This window comes from Hippoglossus hippoglossus, chromosome 15, assembly GCF_009819705.1.
Source record: "Hippoglossus hippoglossus isolate fHipHip1 chromosome 15, fHipHip1.pri, whole genome shotgun sequence".
NCBI classification, from domain to species: domain Eukaryota; kingdom Metazoa; phylum Chordata; class Actinopteri; order Pleuronectiformes; family Pleuronectidae; genus Hippoglossus; species Hippoglossus hippoglossus.
Genome location: NC_047165.1, coordinates 18399586 through 18420878, shown reverse-complemented (window position 1 = coordinate 18420878; position 21293 = coordinate 18399586). Strand labels below are relative to the sequence as shown.

The following is a 21293-nucleotide window of genomic DNA, read 5'->3' as shown; positions in this document are numbered from 1 at the left end:
ATCCAAATAAAAACCTAGATCTGGTGAATTTAAATATGGTTTCATGGTACTGTTGGGCTTTAGTTTCCTGTAGGGCAATTTCTTCCATCAGTGGACATTTAGGTTGTTGCCAGTATCTCTACAGAGCAAACTGTTTGATAGGCTGGCACACAGACTCCCTAGTGACTTATCTGACAATGAATGTGCACTTTATCTCATATGCCTTTTATTTATAGTGGAACTTCTTCCCAAAGGAACACACCCAACAAGAAAAAGAATAAATAGGATACTTTAATATACAATTCAATCTCAGTACACTGTGGAAATCAATGACAACAGTCAGTTGGTAAAGATGAAAGACAATGACCAAAGACATTCTGATGAAATGGTGCCAACACTTAGAAAATGTGTTCAAACAGTGCAAATCAAATGCTTTTAAGACCTCTAGTCATATGGTAGTACGTCATGGTCTAACGGGAGGGAAGGACAACCACAGATGACAAATGAGGTGGTGGTTGGAAAAGCACTTGGTATAAAAACAAACAAATGGTATGATGAACCAAAAATCTCACCCAGCAAATACAGGATTAAATCTTAACTACGTCAGCTTTTGCATATAAACACCAGACACCAGCGCGGAGGCATTGTGGTCTCTAAGGAATGTTGAGGATTTCTGTTCCGCTCAGAATAACTTGAAAACTACTCCAGTGTTTGCAATCCTGAAGGAAGTTGGAAAAAAAGTACACCTTTTACCCTCTGCGTTAAAACTTTGAATTACAGCCATCACCTTTAAGCTTTGGCAGCACAACGCACTATCAGCAGGTTCAATAACTATATAATCTAGCACCCACTAAGCCGGCGAGGCTACAGTCTCACTTAAACACAAGTAAAGTCCAATAAAATATACACTTGTTCCACATCTTATCTGCTGGTGAGCATGACAAATGCAGAGAAGAGGCAAATATAACACAAAATATGAAACATTAACATTTATGTTGGGATTTTTCAGCTCCTAAACGATCATTTACGAGAAAATGACAAAATGTATGCAACAGTGGGATGAAGAGGAGCGTGAGATTCTGACAACTTTAAAGTTTAACAGGTTCCTAATGAGGCGTAACTTCACTTTTAGAAGTTAGTGAAAATACAACAATGTATAACAATGTTTACAGCTTCGTAGCACATAAATATAACTAGAGCTCTAAGGCAAGCAATCCTAAACACCAGCAGCAGCAGGGAGGCTCAAACACACACACACTCGCACACACACACACACACACTGTACAGGATATACGCACTCATACAAACATCATCTCTTAAACCCGCTCGTGGAGAACGCATGTGCCAGCGGATGAAATATCTCAAGATTAAGATTGGATGACTTACAGTAACCCTGAAGATGAGGATTTATACAGTACACCAAAATGTAACATGTAAGAATGGATTTAAAAAGGTAGATTTTGCCATAAATACCTGATATACATAATCCCGCTTCTATTCCCTGTTAAGGCAAATATGCTCTCAGTTCGGAGGAGTGCATAAGCGTCAGTGTTTCTAATAATTGGGTGCATCTATTACCTATATTACTATATGCTACTCTCCTGTCTCTTTTCCAAAATATGCAACGTCAGTTTACAACGCTCGCTGAGGACTCGCCTCAAACACACCCTCATTAAATCAGTACAACCATTTTCAGAATAGTTCTTTCAATATATCAATCTATCAAAAACAACTCCAACCAGCAGGTTTCTGGTTACTTGTGGTTAGCGATGACAGTACTGGGCGTTCTTTTCAAAATATAATGCTTGTAACTCTCTGAATATGTGAAGCTGCCCCCCTAACATGTACAAAAAGCTTAAGGGAAGGGGCTCTACCGAGGGAACAGTTAAACATACAATATTCACTGTACATATCATTAACCAGAACACTCTTACTTACTAAAGGCTTGTGTAGTCATTATTTCTATAATGGTATATCTTGTAAGTTACACTTGACAACATTGGTATTACATAGGATAACTACGTACAGTATGTCGTCTGGCTAGTTTCTGACAGCTATACAAAGGGTTACAGTTTACACAGAGTTTTCCTTTGGGAACCACACAAAGATATTTGGTCAGATTCTACAGCGACTGCTGCAAATCGCGTGTGTGACGAGCTCTATATAACAAACGCCAACAAGCGACCTGCACGTACTGGATGAATGTACAGTGCATGTCAGAGTTGGTCGCTCAACATGCAGCTGATGTTTACCTGCCCCGTCAAAATCAGCTGTTACCATTCACCTCACGTGCACGAGCATTGTGCGTGATTACGTAAAGTTTCAGACAGTGACATGTTTACATGCACAAAAACAGAATAGGTATGACTCTGCAAGTACATCAGTTTAAAACATCTTAAAAACCTTAAGTGTTTCTTCTTATTTCTCGGTTATTTGTCTCTTAGAGTAAAAATAACAACAATATCTTTATAACTTAATAAGAAAACTGTACTAATTAACCAACTTAATTTAGCAGTAGCAGTATTTCTCCAATGAGTTAGGATTTTGCATATGCACTCATTTTAATTACATGTTACTTGCATAACTTGTTTTTACTGACACATGGGAATTATGACACACTTCCCAAATATTGTAACATTTACTTTATGCAATGTTACACCCAGCTTAGCTTCTAGATACTTACACTGACACATTTACATCATGTGTAAGATTCCACTGCAAAAGAGACAAGAGCTTAACGAGAATCCATATTTATGTACCTGTAAACATAATCACTGTCATGTGGAGCGTATGTATATCTCTGTAAATTGTTAATGCTGTACAAGAGTCATCATTATTATGGGCATTTTAAACTAAAGGGTAAGTTTAAGAGTGCATCTCTTGGCTGAGTAGTGATGCTGTGTGCAAGCTTTTGCTACTGCTACCATAGAGGAAGTATCAATATGTCGTACTGCTACAAGGAAAGCACTAGATCTGAATGATCCTGGTCTGGCACTGTGTAAACATTGCCTTCAGCTCGTTCTCCTGGGCCTCGTTGACAGCATCTGGCTCGGGGCTCTTCTGCACCTTTGCCACAGCAAAGTTGATGCCTTGGGTGAGTCCCGCCTGGGTGAGGCTGGCCACCTGGACCATGGAGCTCTTGATCTTGGCAAAGGGGGACACCACTCGGCTCCCGTTGCTGTCTGCAGGCGAAGGGCCGAGGCTGCCTTCCAACTGTGAGCACAGACTCCTCTGAGAGCCGCCTGAGGCCGCTGAGCTGGGCTTCTGGACAGTGAGGAGGTTGGAATTGGAGGTAGAGGACTGGACGTCTAGCTGAGATGGCCTGGGGAGCTGGGGCTCTTCCTCCTGAACGGGCGGCTCAGAGCCTGGCTGTTTGTCTGAGTTTGCTGGGGTCTTTTTAGTACAGTTTTGTACAGAAGCTGGTGGATTCTCTCCAAACACCTCGACAGGTTTGGTCTGTGCATCCTGGACAAACTGGTGGCAGTAGGCATCAATGGGAGTACCGAAGTCAATCAAGATGGCTTCTTCAGCCACTGAGGCGGAACCTGGAGACTTGTCATCGCTTAATTGAGAGGAGCCTTCCTGCGTTCCCTCACAGCCAGTGACCCGGATAACAGAGGGGATATTTAGCTCCACGCTACCAATAGACTGGGAGCGGCTGCCCAGTCGTGGGTTTGATGCTACAATGCCACAGCTGGGCAGAACATAGTCCACGTTTTCTAAGGAACCAGAACACGGATGCTCTGGGTCAGAGTTATAGGAGTCTGAGTCATCTGAGATTTCAGAGTGCTCGTCTGCGATGTCTTTGCCAGGGTTGTTATCTGATGTTTCCAAACTGCTGTCCGACTTCCACGGGTTGACATGCATATTTGGTTTTAGGAAATTGACTTTTACGTCAGGCTTCGAGAAAGTGCCCAGCTTTCCGAGGGGCTTGAAGGTGCCAATGTTTACATTTGTCTTGGTCTGTTTGACTTTCTGATTGAGAGAGGAGAATTTGTTCAGGAGGAAACTTTTGCCTTGTGCCAAACCTGAGCTACCCTGGACCTGATCAGCTGGTTTGTTCTGGATCCCCATTATATCCTCATGAGGTCGACTCTGTCGCCTGAAACAAACACAAGTGAGCAAGAAACAGCTCTTAGAATTGGTTATTAGTTAAAACAGTGCTAAGATGGCCACAGATGTGTCAGATGCATTAAATCATGTGTAAAATAAACAGATAATTCTCCTTATCTAAATAAAGACCAACTACTCACCTCTCAAGCTTCTTTTCAACCACTAGCATGTCCAACCCTGTGGCCTGTTTTGTTATGCGCAGCATCTCAGCTATGCATTGCAATGTATCTGAAATATGTCACAATGTACAGTGTCAACATTCTTTTCCTGCCTTTAAAGAATCTAAAGAAGTATATTATATCCTACCTTTTCCATCATCCTCAGGATTTCGTGTCGCTGCCCTCAGCGTGTGGAAGTATCCACTCGTCTCTTCATTCCTGAAATGCAAACGCATACAGCAGAACTTTGGCTTCCCAAACAGAGTAGGCTCCGGACCTGCGAAAGGAAACAAAAACTTAGAACTTCCATTTTTGGCAATGTGCTTTCCTTGCATGAATCCAAATTAACTGCGATGTTGCTAAAAGGTTACTGAGAAACTGTTAAGCACACTTTTGGGAAGTGTTGGGTGAGTCAGTGAGTGAACGAGGAACTTCACTTTTCCTTTGAGTCTGACTTCTTACCAATTTCAATCTTTTCCAAACCCTCTAAATTCAGGCGCTGGTATTGGTTGACTTTATCTGCTTCTTCATCATAGCTGCAGGGTAGTAAATTAAACGTAAGTGAATCTGTAAGAAGCATTTTTAAAGAAAATTTTGGGGAAATTTAAAGTCAGACTTACTAAGCAATGTAGTAGGCTTTGTCAGACAGAAGCAGCAGCACATCCACATCTTTGTTGTTCGCGTCGATGAGGCTGGTGGGAAGTAAGAGAACGGTATCATGACAAAAGCTTTTCACAACCTTCACTTTTCATAGTCAGATGATTGATTTGTTGAAATCTATTGTTTTTGGTCATAAATTTAACTTAAATAACCATTACATTGTCGGTGTTTATACTGAACACATCATTCCAACATTCAAAGTGTAGGTTGGAAAAGGTCTGGGGGTCCATCACCTTATGACAATAGTTAAAGTCAGGCTTTGTTAAACATGGGGAACTTAGATAGAACAGCTAGCCACGAACCTCATGTCACAGTTGATGAGAGCCCAACCACCATGAAACTTCTCATCATCTGGCAGAAGAAGCTGCATGTAGGTCTGCAGCAGGAGGCTGACCTGCTCCTGAGCTCCTCTTTGGCTCTCTTGCTCTTTCTCCTCATGCTCCTTCTCTTTACTGAAGATGGAGTACAAGTCCTCGGTCACTGGCAGGCCCATCATTAGGTCTGCAGGGAGAGGCACTCATTTTTTAGGACAACCTGGATACAGATACACATACGTATATAGCTATTAAATCAGCCTGTTTTTCCATACCAATGACAGCTTGTCTGTAAGCATCCCTGAAACGGTTCAGATAGTAGCGGTTGGCTGAGTTCACGCCATCCTTCATCACGCCGGCCAGTTTTCTCTCCCCTGTCCTGGTGAAATCTCCCTAAAACACATCAAACAGTTAAACTGACCGTCTGTAATCTCAGGCCTTTTTCAAAAAGATCAGTCCATACTTGTCATTCTGATGTGTTTAATTCACTGAAATACTGTAAACTGATTTATGAGTCCTAGTCAAAGAGAAAGCTTGTGTCTCCGTGGCTTAAACAACTCCACCACTGTCTTTTAAGCAAACACTGACTCAGATGTAAACGTGTGCAAAGTCAATCGTGTTACCTTGAGCGCTGCTGTTCCTGCGTACTGTCTGCTGATGGTGTCTCCGTTGTTGGCCCACATGATCTGATAAATCCTGTAGCACTTGACAGGTAGAGGCTGCTCTGGAGGCATCACACCCAGTTTCTTCAGCTGCAGGAAGAGGAGAAAGGTTTTTTTTGTCCTTGGGCAGGAACTGTGTGTACATTGAGATGTCTCCCTTTTAATTTAGAGAAAGGTCAGTTTTATGCCCACTTTTACGAACCGCTCTATTTACAATGGTATTCGATGATTAAATGTTACACATGATGAATATGGTGGAGTCTCTGGAGACAGTCGAAAGAACACTGAGCTGAATAATAGACGGTGGGGTTGGTGGGCACTATAGAACTAATCTTTGCTCTTTGTAGTTCAGTGGTGCATGAACATCCATTGTCTAATGTTAACTGTCTGTGTGATCTGCATTCACAGTTGCATAAACACAAATCTAACTGCCTACCAAATAATAGAAGGCCATCATTTGCCAAGTGAATCTAATGAATCTGACTTTGTAAATCACTTTGTAATTCCAACTTTATAAGTAGTCAAATAAATGATATTAAGAAAATTTATGATAAGGTTGATTATTCTAGATTTTAAATATTGGAATCATTTCTAAAACATTACTTCTTTTAAAACACACCTCAATTAACAGCAACACTGATAATGTGTATTAACTCTGCACAATACGTGATTATATCAACTCCTGATGTACTCCATGGGCTATTTGAAGATAGAGCTGAGAGTCTGAGCAGTTAACTTTGTTTATCTTTACATGAAAAGTCTAAAGTACAAAAAAAAAACACTGGTAGAGGAAAAAGTAAGTTATCTTTGCTGAGCAGCATCTACAAGGAACCGCAGACGTGTAAGTGTGATGAGATATTCATGTTCATTTCCTTGCCCGCGCCCAGACAAAGAAAACCTCTCACCTGTTGTTCCATCACTACCCGACCAACGGCCGCCTGAACCACATTGGTCCTGTCCAGACAGTCCATGCAGTTGACTCTGAAGATTCCCTCCTGCTTGCAGATGACTCCTGCTTGGTCGACCCTGACAGAGGAAGATACGTTCACAATAGTGACATCCATAGGGTTAAGATATTTCAGACACTAGGAACACATGCTATGGTCTACTCGGGGTTTATTGTTGCTTCCCGTCTAATACACAGCAGCCATTTTATTGGTATTTCTCTAAAAGGTAAAATATTGGCATGATGCTTACCAGGCCCATTTCATGTCAGTGATGATATCATAAATTGCGTCGGTCAGTATTTGCACATTCTCAAACCTCATGCCCCGGCTAAGAAATAGGATGTAAGAAACATAAAGGGGAAGTTAATGCATTGTGGTATAAAACAAAAGTTTTACATGTACATTCATGAATACGTTTCACTTCTGAGGAAAGCGTCTCTCTTACCAGTGCTCATGGAAGTCAAATGAAACATATGTGAGGTTTGGGTTGTTGTAGAGCAGGACTTGCTTTAGATACCCGTCTCCAATCACCTTCTCTCGTCCAGTTTGATCCACTAAGTTAATAATAACCTGAAGAAGACAATAAACAGCGCCGTCATTTAACGTAGCGTGTGCCCCTTTAAGCCATAGAAACACACTGTGATGTTAAATATCAGAGGACAGAAAAACGAATTAACCCTTTTCATGGCGTCTTGTCACATGCACAAAGTTTACATTAAGAATCCACCAATTCTCCTCACACATGAAGCATGTGGTAGTGCACACATTTTTCACAGTCACAAATGGCTGAACAACCACAGTCATGATAAATTTAAAATAGCAATTCAAACCAAGTCAAAAAAATACACTAAGCACATACCACAGCATACACATGGGGAAATGACTCACCTGTTTCTGGTAGAGTTTAAGCTGTTCTTCAAAGTGATCGGCAAAGTAAGACATAGTCTCCTTCTCTCCTAAAACATAAGCAAATATGAAAATGATTTTCATATGACCGACTCTGGGATAAAACATTAAAAAAAAAATTGTATGCAAGATTTAACATCATTGTAACTATAAAGAAAGAAGTGCTGTCTTCTGTGCCAGCTAAGAAGAACAAGACAAGTAGAGCAGGGACCAATGACTGACATGATAACTATATCTGGCTGATGAGCAAGACACAGCTCAAATACACAAGACTGGTGTGTGAAAAGAGAACACTGGTATTGAATTATCTTTTTTAAAGTACAACTATAACAAAGTGTGGAAGTGGAAGGTCCATTATACTCAACGACAGCCTTTGAAAAATGCTCTCTGTAAGATCATATGCAGTATACTGCAGCTGTGCTGACCTTTCTCTAAGCGTGGCCGGGGATTGTAGCGGTACCCCGCCTGGCTCCAGAAGACAGGCACAGAGCCACGAGTCTGCACAAAGGACAGAGTGTGACTGTGCACGTGGATCAACTGCTCTGTCTCCACATAATTAGCCACATGGCCATCTGTATCCACTCCCCTGCGTTTGTACCGCATCCCTTTGGGCAAAGAGAATGAATCAACAAACAACCAGATTATTTATATCACAGATGAAGACACAATTGTCTACCAAGTTAATCCAAGCTTTTTGAGAGAGAAGTCCTATCAGTCCTAATCACAAAGCAGAACCAACACATTTGGGCTGAATCAGAGCTCAAGCATGACCTTTAGGCCTCTACCTGCACGGTGGCGGCTACGTCTGGAGATCAGTGCCACAGTGAAGCGAGGATGGATGTCGTCAACACAGGTGACCTCCTGTGGCGGTGTCTCAGGGCTGCTCCTCTCCTCGTCCGATGTCTCATTGTAGTTCACCACCAGTTCCTCCACTTGTACAAACCCCTGGATGATTGGTGTCACCCAGAAGTCGATCTCTGGGACCTGGTGCCGCCAAAGGGAAAAATGAAAAAGAGTAGGACAAGAAGATTAAAATCCTGTTTGCCAGGCTGATAAGGAAGCGCCACCAAGTCCACCAAGTTTCCAAAATAGATAATCCTCCATAGCTCAGAGCCATTATCTCCTCTATTCCCTCAGTATTTCCATACTCTGCTGACAATGCTTGAATTATCAGAACATGCAACTGCCACGTTCACTGAGAAGACCAGCTATGTGTTTTGAGCTGACAATTGTAAAGAAAAATACCATAACCGTTTCCACAATTGTCATTGAATCAAATCTGGGCCTTTATTCAATTCTAAAATAGATAGACAATAATAAACGGTAGCAGTCTGTATTTCTATGTGGTTACCTGAAGGTCAATAAGGTCCTGGATCATGTGTTTATTCCAGAAGAAACGGTCATCCACCTTTCATAAAGGTCAAAAACTACAATTAGTGAGACATTTTACAATCCAAATACATATGTTAAGTCCAACTTTATGCTTCTGTTTCTCTCCAAACCTGCTTCCATAGGGGTAAGCCGGTCTTTTCCGAGTCTCCTTGACGCTGCACGCTGTTTGTCAGGTCGTAGGTCAAGCTGTAGTAGAAGGAGTCAGAGTCCATGAACACCTTGTACAGCTCATCCAGCAGCCGCCTCTCCAGTCGCTCCTTCTCTTTGTTCTCCTTCACCTGGAAGGCAGGGGAATACTGGATTGGATGGATGGATAGAAAAGAGTTGTCACCCAAAGAAACCAAAAGCCTATGAGAACTGCAAAACAAAGGGGAAAGGATAGGAAAAGTATAGTGGTTTTGAGGAGAAGAGTGCATTTTATGGGTTAAACACAATAATACCTTTTTCTTGATGGGCACAGCCACATTAGATTTGATCTGACTCAAGGTTTTCATCAGAAACTTTGACTCGTCGGGAGACGGGGCCAGTTTCTCTGGTTTGTCGATTCCAAAGTGATGCTTCTTGCACAGCTGAAAAAGTTAGTTTCAAAAAAGTTCCATTACACAACATGACAGTGATATTTAGATAATAAATAACTCTGTTTGATACCACCTGGAAGTTCTCAAAACCAGAGTGTCTGTGAGACTCAAAGTGCAGAACAAGAACACCGACTTCTATTGATGACTACTCACAGTACAGCTAAAAACTAAAAGGAATACACAGTTCTCCTCTTGACTCACTGATGCAGTAAACAATGTCACAGCTACACTGATCTATAGGGTCTAGAGGGGGTCTAGAAGCCAATCAAAGAACTATCACCCTCCTCTTTGTTTACTCACTTGGAAATATTCTGTCTCACCATCCATGAAGCCCCCCTGAAAGCAACAGTCAACTTCCTATGAGATCCATTACAGCAATTTTATGGCTGCATTTAATTTTCCACTCTAAATGTGTGGGTGGAAAATAAAACAGATCTTTTAATAAGAGAAAAATAAAATAACAACTACATCTCATTTTGCACCACTGTTATCTTCAGGATGAATCACGCGCTGACGCATAAAGGGTATTCTTGGGCAAATGAAAACATTTTAGGATTCTCCCAGGCACTGTTAGAATGCTTGTCAAGGAGGCTGAATACAATAATTAAAAGACAACTGCATTAGCGCAGCTTCACGTATCTCATTCACAGTATTATCATGCACACCTCCAGCTCCAGCTCCTGGGGCTCTTCGTCAGACAGAGGAATGACAGCTATCTTGGTGATCTTGTAAACTTTGTGGTTGCCGGGTAAATGGCCCACCAGAGCTTTCTGGCGGATTAGAACGAGGCCGAGAGGAAGATCTGCAGAGATGAGAGAGGAGAAGGGAGAGTTGAGTCATGGGTGCAGAATTCCTCACATTCTGAAAGGTGTGAAGAAAGCAGCTGCACACCAACGATTTTTTTATTTGGCAACACCACAAGACATCTGGTTAATAAATATTTAAATCGTGTTAATCCATCTGATTTACCAGAATATTACATTTTCTTCATACATTTTCTTGTGATGAATATCATCTCAAACCTCCAACCCAAAGACCACAAAGTCACACAATTAACAAAACCAGATTAATCATCATTTGAAACATCACCATCAGCTCACCCCTCTTCATAACTACACACGTTTCAAAAATAATTAGCACATTTTTTTCACACCTTTCCATCTGAATAAGGAGCGTCATAAAGCGCTGGAGGATTCGACAACTCAAATCTCCACAGATGGAAAATACTGGCAAGGATGTTTCTGTTCATGTTTCACATCCTCCACTTACCTGTGTGAAGCTGTATCTTTCCAATGACACCTTCCACCAAACCCAGACACACTGGATTCCAAGCCAACAGCAGGTCTGTGGCTGAAAGAAAAACACAGACATGAAACTTCAGATGTGGTGTGGCAGCACAGCTCAGCCTTAATATGCTTTACGTCAGATAAGCAGCCAGGATACAATGTTAGATATTTGTAAGCACAGGGCCACTTCACAAATTGAGGTCTTTAGTTATCTGTTGAAATATTAGAGACAAACATAATATCACATTTTCTTTCAGTCACAGCTAAATGTTCACACTTAACACTTCAGGTATGACTTAACAAAACAGAAAGTACCTCACGACAGTCGCATGAGTTCCTGTTACTACTGTCAAACACAACACTCTTCACCTCAAAGACACGGAGACTTGGTCAAGAACTTGTCAGTTAGAACTCATACAGAAGGACAGCACTAAATTAGTGTTGTAGGTCTGTGATTATTTGTCCATATTTATATAAAATGTACATTGTACAGAGGAAAGTGACATTTGACTAAAGGAAAAACTACCCTGTCTCCATTTTCTAACATTCTTCAAACAGCAGGCACAAACTGGAACACTTCAGTTATGGATTAAACATCACGGAGGAGTAAAACTATAAAAATGTGATGGGTGTGACCAGGGTGGAGAACATCAACTGTAGGGCAGCAGTAGACAATGATTCTTCCTGTTCCACTCGCCAGAGTAATTCATGTGGGGAAACTGGCTGAGGGCCCCTACCAGGAAGGTAGAAAGAAAAAAAATACACAGAAGAGGCAAACTAAAGCAGTTCCACAACTTCACTCACGATGAGTAATATCATGGACGTACTTCACAGTGTGCTTGTGAGAGGAGTGGAAACCCAGCGAGGAGTGGAAACCCTTTTTCCAATTAAATAATGAAAGAGTGGTGCAACTAAAAACCTGTTCAGGATGGCTGCACGGCCCATACGACTTCAAGTGACAAGGAGGACAACACGCACAGCCCTTTGGCTGGGTCCAAACTTTTCTTTCACTTTATAAGGAGATGTGCATTTTCATTTATCAGGGGAAGCATGACCGATTCTTTGTCACAGCTATGAGCAGCAGTGGCACTTACATCTGAAACATGCTGCACATTACATGCCGGTTTTAACCTGTTTGTGTTGAGCATTAATGCTGTTTTACATGGTGCCGATTTAAAATGAATGGAGCTGTAGTTTCAAAAGAACTCTGTGTTAGAAGCTGTCATCAGTGGAGCACATGGTGTGTGAGCTGATGTTATTTCCTCTGTGTTACAGCCTGACCTAAATAAAAAAGGTAACATGTACTCTCCAGTGTGCAGCATAAGAGGCAAAGTAAGAAGTTTGGAGTCGGTCTGGGGTGTTGGCACTCCCGGAATGAAGGCTAGGACGAAGATTTCAAGACATGGGAATGGCGCATACACTCGTACATGTAAAAAATATAGTTTGGATCAACATAGCGGGGTAATCTAAAGCTGTAAATGATATTAATAACGTTCATTACACACATGGACGAGTGGCAGATACCAGAGAGAGATTATACTAAACCTCTGAGGTGAAATAGATGCACAGTGACAGCGGCACCTCTAACAGAATGTGTGTTAATCCCAGACAGGCCAGGAAGCACAGAGGTGTAATTTCACCCCAACAGGTAACGTTGACAAAGGGTAGCTTCCTGTAAATCGCCGGCTGCCGTGGAGGACCGAGCTGTCATGTAGCAGCGGACAGTACGTACCAGGTCTCAGCGCCATGGTCCCATCTTTTCGGCTGCACCACAGAGCACGGTCCCCGCTCTGGAGAATGTATTCGTCCTTGGCTTGGAACAGCTCCATGTTTTCCCCTTCACGTTAAACACACACACACCAACAAACAAACAACAAGCTACTAGCTGGCTGAGCAGTCAAGCCGGGTCCCGGTAATGATCAACTTCCACGTCTTGGTGGTGAACCGCTACTAGCCACGGTTAGCTCTGCTTCCCACCGAGGAGCTACGGCGGCTAGCTACCTAGCGAGCTAGCGGCAGCGGCGGCGGCGGCGGCAGCAGCTGGATGCGTGTCGGATGTGTTTATTCCAAATCTACGCATGTTGGTCATTTAATTTCCTTCCGGGTGGAGAAGCGTCCCTTCCCACAGGCATGCCGGGCACAGAGTAGGCTAACACATCAATGAACGAGAGAGAGAGTGAGTCCCAGACAGCAGCTGGTTAGTGTGTGTGTGTGTGTGTGTGTGTCCGGCGTAACACACCGTTTCCTGCTCCAAACAATGACACGTGACCTGTGACTGAGCCGTTATCTCCTCAGGTACTGTCCATAAAACACATCACAATGATCTACTATAAAATGTCAATGTATGTAGAAGAACATATATGTGCATGGCTGTACTATCCTTCATGTTCTGTTCAAGTTTTATGTGAGGGATGATTATTTATTACAGGATTATAAATCATAAAACAAATAATAGTAAATTACTGTTCTGATGTAGGTTATTTGTAGAGTAATAATGGGTATTTGTAGAGAAAACACACCAGTCATGTCTCCACCCATGTAGGGTTAATGGCACAAATATGTTGTCAGTTATGACTCAGTCGGGGCCCTGGGGGAGAAAGCAGAGAGCAGCTGAACGCAGGCAGCGACTCACTGTGTCACTGACAACTCTCAGATCGTAGCTAAACTGGAAGAGCAAACAAATGTACATGGAAAAACGTGTATTTCTATAGTAGTGAGTACACATTCTTCAGGAGTTGTAGACAGTGTAGATAATCAACGGGACTTGTGTTTCATGAAAATGTTTCACGTCCCATTCAAGAGGCTGCTTCAGTTCTGTTAATTGGCCAGTCATTGATAAGTGGCAAGCCCATAATCATTTCATAAAAAGGCTACAAATGCAGTGAGGAAATGAAGTGCTGAAGGAATAAGGTAATCATCAGTTTGGTGATTGGCGTGACATTTATTGATAACTGTTTTGGTAAGTCAATTTGAAATATCAAACATACTCCAGATCCAGCTTCTAAATTCTATGATTTTCTTTGTCTCATATGATCTTAATTTACAGTAAATACCAGTGGGTGTGCAATTGTTCATCAGGTCAAACAAGAAATTTGATGACCTTCTGCATTGGTAAATTACAATGATTGTTTTTCACTATTCTGACATATTAAAGAATCAATAATGGTGGATTAGTGAAAAATATTAAAGGAATCGTTCATTGCAGTCCTAAAAATAAAAAAGTTTCTCAGAATCTCTCAGACTAGACAAATAATACCATACTGCAAGTGTCCTAAAAATAATAATAATGATAATAAATAAGTAAATAAATCAGTCTCTGACATTGCATCATTTATGAGGACCCAAATATTAGGCAAAATTCATGTCAAATACATTTTTATTTTCAACCATACCAACCAGATTGAACTTCGTTCAACAATGCAACGGCCTGCTACTCATAAAATGTGATCAATACCAAGCCACAATCTATCATTTGTAACAGTGTGTTAGGCAGTGACTCTACATTACAGTTGTCCTTTGATTGTATTACAGTGATACATTACTACACAAACAATCAGGGTAATCAGAAAAGTGATTTTGAATGATTGAAGATTATAACTGACTGTAATTTGGGCATTTTCTCACAGTTGTTATTTTTAAGGCTTTTAGGCCATTTCAGTGTCAGTGTTATTGCAGATTGTGGCTTTGGTAGTTATACTAGGACAATTATGACAATCTTCAGCTGTGATTCCTACCTAGCACTAAGTGCTGATTGTCTCACATCTCAAGTAAGATACACCACCTCACCTCCATTTGTCATTATACATTCGTAAATGTACCAAAATACTATATAATGATATATAAATACTGATATAATGTTTTGAAATAAACCAATGCACATACAAACACACAAACACATCAATCAAAAATTGTGTAACTGATATATTTCAATCGTAGTGCTGCTGAACGTTCAGCAATTTCAATGATGGCAAAGTGCAAAGATGGCAAAATCAGTAATGCACCACAAAGCAGCGTCTAACAAACATATTCAGTGTGTTGTGTGATAAAGCAGCTCAAACATGGCCATGTGGCCATAAAGGGGAAAATGCTTCTCTTAAAGCCCCGAATGTTTGCACTCGTGTTCTAACTAATGAGCTGAGTGGATTAAGAAAAGCCCCATACAATATTTGATTGAGACAAAAGGCAACTACACATAACATTTCTTAAGAAAATACCTCTAGATTTATTCCATTTAGCGATAAAGGCCTCTTATTCAAACTTTAATTTGACCAGAAATTTTTGTCAACACCTTGATCATGACAGCTGTCTTATTATGAAGACATTGGCACCACATAGAAGGCAACAACATTGGCTTGAAGAAGATGACTGCACTGATCTACCAAGTATGTGCTGAATGGCAGGAAATACCAACACTGTTAATGCATGCAACTTCTACAAATGCTGCAGATAGAGGAAGAGAAGTTAGCCAGAGCTGACGTGTTCACAATCAAATATACAGCATGTTATCTTTCTCTCCTCCGGATTATGAAGTGTGCAGTCATTATGATATCTCCTTTGCCATCTCAATATTCTCCTTGGTGATCATGCTGGGCTCTCCTTTCTGTGTCAGGTTGTCTCCCTCCATTGATGTGTCGCCAGCAGGTTTGGCTGGCTGATCCTCGAGTTGCTCCAGTTCTTCCAGTATGTTCTGAACACGACGGACTCCATCCCGTCGCCCATGCCGTACATCTAAACGACCCTCTGGGTCAACTGAGTCCAGCGCTAAGAGCTCTTTGGTCAGCAGTTCCTCGAGCAACAAGTACCTCTTACCATTCTTCTTTCCATCGAAACATTTCACCTCTTGCTCCAGTTTAGCAACCCGTTCAACTATCTGCTGTACCTTAGCCAGGCCTGGGTGGATTGGGCACTGAGCGGCATGTTCAGCCTCTACCTTTGCAGGTGGAACCTCTGGGGGAACAGCTGTCGTGTCCTGGGCTTCTGGTTTTGGAGGTATTTGAACCGTGATATCTGCAGTGTGCTGCTGTGGTTGCTCTGGTTTCTGGGGCGGCTGGTACTGTTGCGGCTGCTGCAGTAACTGTTCAGGCTGCTGAGGCTGTGGAGATGTCTGAGACGGTGCCTGCTGGAAGTGTTGAGGTTGCTGGAACTGATGAGCCTGATGGGACTGCTGAGATTGAGGGAAATGCTGAGGTTGCTGGAACTGCTGAGGTTGATGGTACTGCTGAGGTTGGTGATACTGCTGAGGTTGATGGAACTGCTGAGGTTGCGGGAAATGCTGAGGTTGAGAGAACTGCTGAGGCTGCTGAGGCTGCTGAGGCAGAGGCTGTTGGAAGAGTTGAGGTTGTGGAGGCTTTTGGATGTCAGCTTCTGTGTGCAGTGGCTGGGGGAGCTGCGTGTTCTCAGGTTTCTGCTGCGTGCTTTGTTGTTCCTGTTCTATTTTCTGAGTCGGTTCTTTCGTGAGGACATGAGCCTTAGGAGTTAAAAAGAAGTAACAATCTAGGTCAACACATACTGATGTAAACAAATATTTTTCAAAATAAAATCAAAATCAATGTGAAAGCACACAAAAGTTAAATCACCTGTGGTCTTTCTCCAAGCACCTGCGTTATAATGGGTGACTGACTTCTGATATGAGCCGGGAGATGAATAGACGAAGAATCCCGATGTTGAGGAAACAATATCGGAGATGCCCTTTCCCTGGGAGGCTGCATTGCTGCAGAGTAGCCCGGCCATTCGTCTGTCTGAAGGCGGTGAAAGGGCTGCGGGTGCTCTTGGTAGGGGATGCGCTGAGAGTAGACAGAGGGATTTAACTGAGCCTGGGTTTGTGCTTGGCCTCCTCCGCCCTCATGGATCACTCGGATAGGGATGTAACCTGCTTGAAGACCGGTGCTGCTGGGCCGTGGGGGTTGGTGATGCGGGGCAGTATAAACCTAATGAAATAGATACAAAAATCTAACTGAAACAGTAAACATTCACTTTTTCGTAATTTATATTTACATTTATTTCTGCATTCATTTTTTCTTCATGCCATGACCTACCTCTGCTGTTTGTGGAACAGGGGAGCCGACCTTTCCAGGATCAGGGGAGCAGCTGTCTGAAGGGCTGTGTAACGGGGATCTCGGCCTGCAGTGGAGCCCTGGTGTGGGGGAAGGTGTTCGCCCGTCACTCCGGATATTCTGTGCAGTGGTTGGCTGGATGTAGGAAAAACACGGATGCTGCTGCTGCCTGAGTTCTGCGCCCTCATGGAAGACTGGGATGGGAACGTAACCTGGGCGAAGAATCGGGTGCTTCATCTCCCTCACAAAGCTCTTCTGGGTCTCCTGAGGGCTCGGTTCTGGTGGTATGTTGGGTCCATTTGCTGATACTTCTCTCACCTGTAACACAACAAAGTATATTGATATGATGGTAATCAGTGAACATCAACAATCTTGTTGTTTATTTACAACACAAGCTCAGACAAAGGAAAGCAAATAAATGAAACTATTCTAAGCAGTTGGAGGACTTCGTAAGTAGCAACATGTCTCCGTTACATATATTGAAGTTACCTTACCACACAAATAATAAAGCAACATTATTTGTCAATATAGTAATGTCATTTACAGTTAACCCTACAAACTTGGTAAACATTATTATCACGTAATGTTGGACAATTATTTATAATCAATGAATATTCTAAAAAAGAAGTTATAACATTTTCAAAAACAAACACAATTCTTGAGTAATTTTTTTCAAGATATTCTTTCTTATAGTTGAGTAAAGAAATTATTTAGTAAACTATTTAGGAACTAATTCCTCTGTTAAGAGATTTTTAAATGAAATAACATACATTCAAAACAGAAAGAAACTATCATGAATTCAATAATCTTGTCTGAATAAGTGCAGCTAAACAATCTATCTGCATGTTATTACTAACATACAACCGGATGGTTTTAGGAACCTGGAGGTATTTTAATAGGAAAGTGCTCTCAGCCCAGAGATAAAAGGTTAGAGTTCAAAATGTAGCATTTCCACAGAGGGATGCCAAAAGTATCACCTCTCTGAGCATTTGATAAATAGCTTCTGATTAACAAGAGACTCTGGTGCATTTGAACAACCACTGCACTTGTTTTTGATATTTTTGCTCCAATCAGACTGACATCCCTCACCTGGCTGTGTTTTCTGACTTATCCCCTCAACAATAGTTTGGCACACCCTCTGAACTAACATGTTGTTAGCTTCTCATCAGGCCAGCATGTTATTAGCTGATTATTTTGCCATACACAATGAGAGAAAAGAGAAACAACTAATGCTCGACTCTCCAGTTAGAAACATTTTATGAAGAAGAAAGAGTCAATGTTTGAATTATTTTTGTCTAAACTTGTGTCTATAGGGCTGTGTAATAAATCAATGACAATAACCATTGCAATATTATTTTCATCAAAACCAGTATAGGAATAGCTCAATATATATTGATATATTGCTTATGTACTTACACATATTAGCTTTAATGTTCTAATGTTTTTTTAAATGTTTAGCTGTTTATCACCTTCTCTCAGCAGCAAAAATCTGTCTTTAAACCTAAAATAAATAATAAGTTGACATTTATCGTGATAATTGTCGATATAGAATGAATGTTACATTTTTGACCATATCGCCCAGTCCTGTGCAGTGAGTTGAATTTTGTTCCTGATGTCAGTTTTCTTAGACCAGACCCATCGTCTCCATGAAAAAGAACAGGAATCAATGTGGAATACATGTGGGATACATACAAAACTAAATCAATTACAATATTAGGGCGAATACAAACAGTAATTTTGTAATTACTGATATACTGAATACAAACAGTTCAGTATATCATAGAGTAAGGCAGTGGCTAATTTTAAAGTAAGATAGTGGTTGGGGTTTCCCATTCCTGGGTGTCAGACACGTCAGGAATAACACTGTAAATTTACATTAGCCAAAGAATATTTATTATCATTATAATTATTTTTACAGTGTATCAAGTGAGTACAGAGAGACACAAGCAACAGGTCAACTGGTAGTTTAGTTTCAGGCCATTAAAGCGAACATACAGAAGTCTACACTACATTTATAAGTAAGCCAGTGGCGTGTTTCCCACTCTAAAGTCTATGGTTTCCCCTCAAAGACAAAAGTTACGAAATAGCTGTGAACGACCCTTTGCCCTCTGCCATTTCAGCCCCAGCACCATTGCACCAATTTTATCCCCTGACAGCTGTTACTTTGCCGCAGATTCGTCGGGACACTAACTTTGGACAACGGTGCCCTGTCTCTGAGACGAACGATCAGCAGCTGGCAGCGTGTGGGGCTTCACTTCATCCGCACAGACCCTCTTACTGCTCTCAGATCATGAATTATTCACACGCACGGAGACCGACTGGCTCCACAGGCCAAAGTGAGCCGGACCAGCCTCAATCCATGTAAGGCAAAAAGTTTAACGCGAGCTGGACGTCGCGGTGTGTTTCCCCACCACTGGACAGACCCGCTATTAAAATAGTGGAAGCTCATCGTAGGTACACGCTGCAGCGGAGTGAGTCATCGAGTAATAATAACAGAGTTGGATCATGTCACGGGAACATAGCGGGGTTGATCAGCCGGTATAATGGTCTCATGAGCCGCCTGTGAGGGGGAGGAGACGGTGCCGAGCCAAAGCAGGCCCATAGTCAACAGGGTTAAATATAACAGTGATGTGGCGACACGCTGAATTCCACAAAAACACGCACTGGAACCCACGTAGCGACACGCGAGGATATCCTCTAAAAGGACGAAGCAACTTTATCCAGCGGCTCTTATTCTTCTTTTCTTTTTTTTTTTACCTTTTTCGTGTCGTGTCTCGGGTCATTCCAGGTTGTCGTCCGGTTGTTGTGGTCCACGAAGAAGGGCCACCCGGTCTGCGGGTCGATCTTCACCTCCCAGCCGAGCGGCAGGGGCTCGCTGTCATTATTTGCCATCGCCAGTGTGGGCGACTGTGTCTTCATGCCGTTCATGTTGGCTGGCTGTCGACTACTGAGACATTTTTATACGGGCGACGGACGCTTTAAAAGATTCCTCCAAGTGACGTGGTAAAGTGGGCTGGAAGTTTCTCGAAATAGCCGGGTTAATGTCGGGGGCGGACGGCGCTGGATACGCGGTGGCACGGCTCCTCCAACTTGTTATGGCGCAGCAGACCACCCTCTCTCTCCGTACGCAGACACAAAGTGAACCTTTGCTCTGCATTCATTATTCATCTGGAGAAGGAAGGTTTTATACCGCAGCTGTGGCGGAAGTGACAGTCTCATATTCACCTGCTGCTTTTTACTATCGGGCTGGATGGAATTCTCTGGAGACTTCCCGGACCCTCTCTCTCTTAGACGTCTGCATCCTCTCAAGATGCACCCAGACATGCACTGAACTCCGGATGATCTCTGCAGGGAATCTCTCAGTATGAAAGAACGCACATGACTGAACGAGAGGCTCCGGACTTTCACCACGAGGCCAGACCCCAGGTCGATACTCTTGATAATGTCCGAATAAGCACATATGAGAAAACTGCAGCAAGAATGAAAAACATAACAAATACAAAAGGCGGTGTCATACATGGTAATAAGGGCCAATGACAGTGTGGATGTGCTCTAAACAAACACATACATTAAAGGTTCAGTGTGTAAGGTTTCAAGTTTTATTTGTCATATGCAGTTAACACGGGGTCAACAGTACAATGAAAGTTGTTGGACAAGAAGAAACTGCTCAGCTCAGCAGTGCAATAGTTTAATTAAAATTAAAATTAAATCAAGGTAAAAAGAGCTTACTATAAAAGAAGCCAAATGCAATACAAAACTAAGACTATATACATTCATACGACTGAAGGCTACCACAGGTTCTCTTTCATGTTTGGAAGGGGAGGGTGAGGTGAGGGGTGTTCAGCTGCAACATGCATCTTCACCATTAGATATCACTAAATTCTACACACTGAACCTTTAAATATAATAATAATATCACTTAATATGTTACATCATGCCTTTGCCTTCTCCACCACCCCTTACCTGTGCCATCTGGAGATTTCTGTTTACTTGAGAACACTTATGCGCGGAGAATCCACTGCTGCATTGTTCATGTTTGAAAGGCAAACTTAAGACAAAGTCCAGACCTTATTCTGCAGAGATCCTTTGAAGTTCAAAAGGGCTACAACATACAGCTCCTCCGGAGAATGTCGGGAGACTATCCAGAGTTCAGTGCATGTCTGAAAGCAACTTTAGAAATATACAGCCCAACTTCTCCGGGACTCCTCATCCCCATCAAGACTGTACCCCCATGTTGAGAACCAT

The 21293-nt window shown here is 42.1% G+C and overlaps 2 protein-coding genes across 6 annotated transcripts; both read right to left on the bottom strand.

Moving 5' to 3' along the window:
* Positions 1–249: 249 nt before the first annotated feature.
* inpp5f (inositol polyphosphate-5-phosphatase F) lies at positions 250–13235 on the bottom strand. 4 transcript variants are annotated; one of them, XM_034609178.1, is made up of 20 exons: positions 12728–13235; positions 10979–11059; positions 10375–10511; positions 9572–9700; positions 9246–9427; positions 9091–9151; positions 8525–8723; positions 8165–8344; positions 7722–7789; positions 7279–7403; positions 7084–7161; positions 6792–6912; positions 5848–5976; positions 5500–5617; positions 5213–5411; positions 4871–4942; positions 4713–4786; positions 4399–4527; positions 4233–4320; positions 250–4081 (listed from the first exon to the last, which is right to left on the bottom strand). In XM_034609178.1, the coding sequence occupies exons 1-20, from the start codon at positions 12822–12824 to the stop codon at positions 2947–2949; spliced, it is 3402 nt and encodes a 1133-aa protein (XP_034465069.1). In that variant the 5' UTR covers positions 12825–13235; the 3' UTR covers positions 250–2946. The 4 variants fall into 4 exon arrangements, with proteins under 4 accessions (XP_034465069.1, XP_034465072.1, XP_034465071.1 ...); XM_034609181.1 differs by having other exon boundaries at positions 261–4081; positions 9091–9147; positions 9242–9409; XM_034609180.1 differs by having other exon boundaries at positions 261–4081; positions 9246–9409.
* Positions 13236–14353: 1118 nt separating this feature from the next.
* On the bottom strand, positions 14354–20460 carry bag3 (BCL2 associated athanogene 3). 2 transcript variants are annotated; one of them, XM_034609188.1, is made up of 4 exons: positions 19806–20460; positions 17031–17366; positions 16572–16922; positions 14354–16462 (listed from the first exon to the last, which is right to left on the bottom strand). In XM_034609188.1, exons 1-4 carry the CDS (start codon positions 19974–19976, stop codon positions 15536–15538), a joined length of 1785 nt encoding a protein of 594 aa, XP_034465079.1. In that variant the 5' UTR covers positions 19977–20460; the 3' UTR covers positions 14354–15535. The 2 variants fall into 2 exon arrangements, with proteins under 2 accessions (XP_034465079.1, XP_034465080.1); XM_034609189.1 differs by lacking the exon at positions 19806–20460 and adding an exon at positions 19240–19449.
* Positions 20461–21293: the final 833 nt, after the last annotated feature.

What these genes read in the sequence shown, in the direction of transcription:
- inpp5f (XM_034609178.1), bottom strand. Translation starts at nt 12,824, where the DNA reads ATGGAGCTGTTCCAAGCCAAGGACGAATACATTCTCCAGAGCGGGGAC. An exon ending in ACCGGCTTACCCCTATGGAA is followed by an intron (nt 9,152 to 9,245) that starts GCAGGTTTGGAG and finishes TTGACCTTTATG; the next exon opens with AAAGGTGGATGACCGTTTCT. An exon ending in TTAAACTCTACCAGAAACAG is followed by an intron (nt 7,404 to 7,721) that starts GTGAGTCATTTC and finishes TGTCTTCTTCAG; the next exon opens with GTTATTATTAACTTAGTGGA.
- bag3 (XM_034609188.1), bottom strand. Translation starts at nt 19,976, where the DNA reads ATGAACGGCATGAAGACACAGTCGCCCACACTGGCGATGGCAAATAAT. An exon ending in CTGTTCCACAAACAGCAGAG is followed by an intron (nt 16,923 to 17,030) that starts GTAGGTCATGGC and finishes CTATTTCATTAG; the next exon opens with GTTTATACTGCCCCGCATCA. An exon ending in TGCTTGGAGAAAGACCACAG is followed by an intron (nt 16,463 to 16,571) that starts GTGATTTAACTT and finishes TTAACTCCTAAG; the next exon opens with GCTCATGTCCTCACGAAAGA.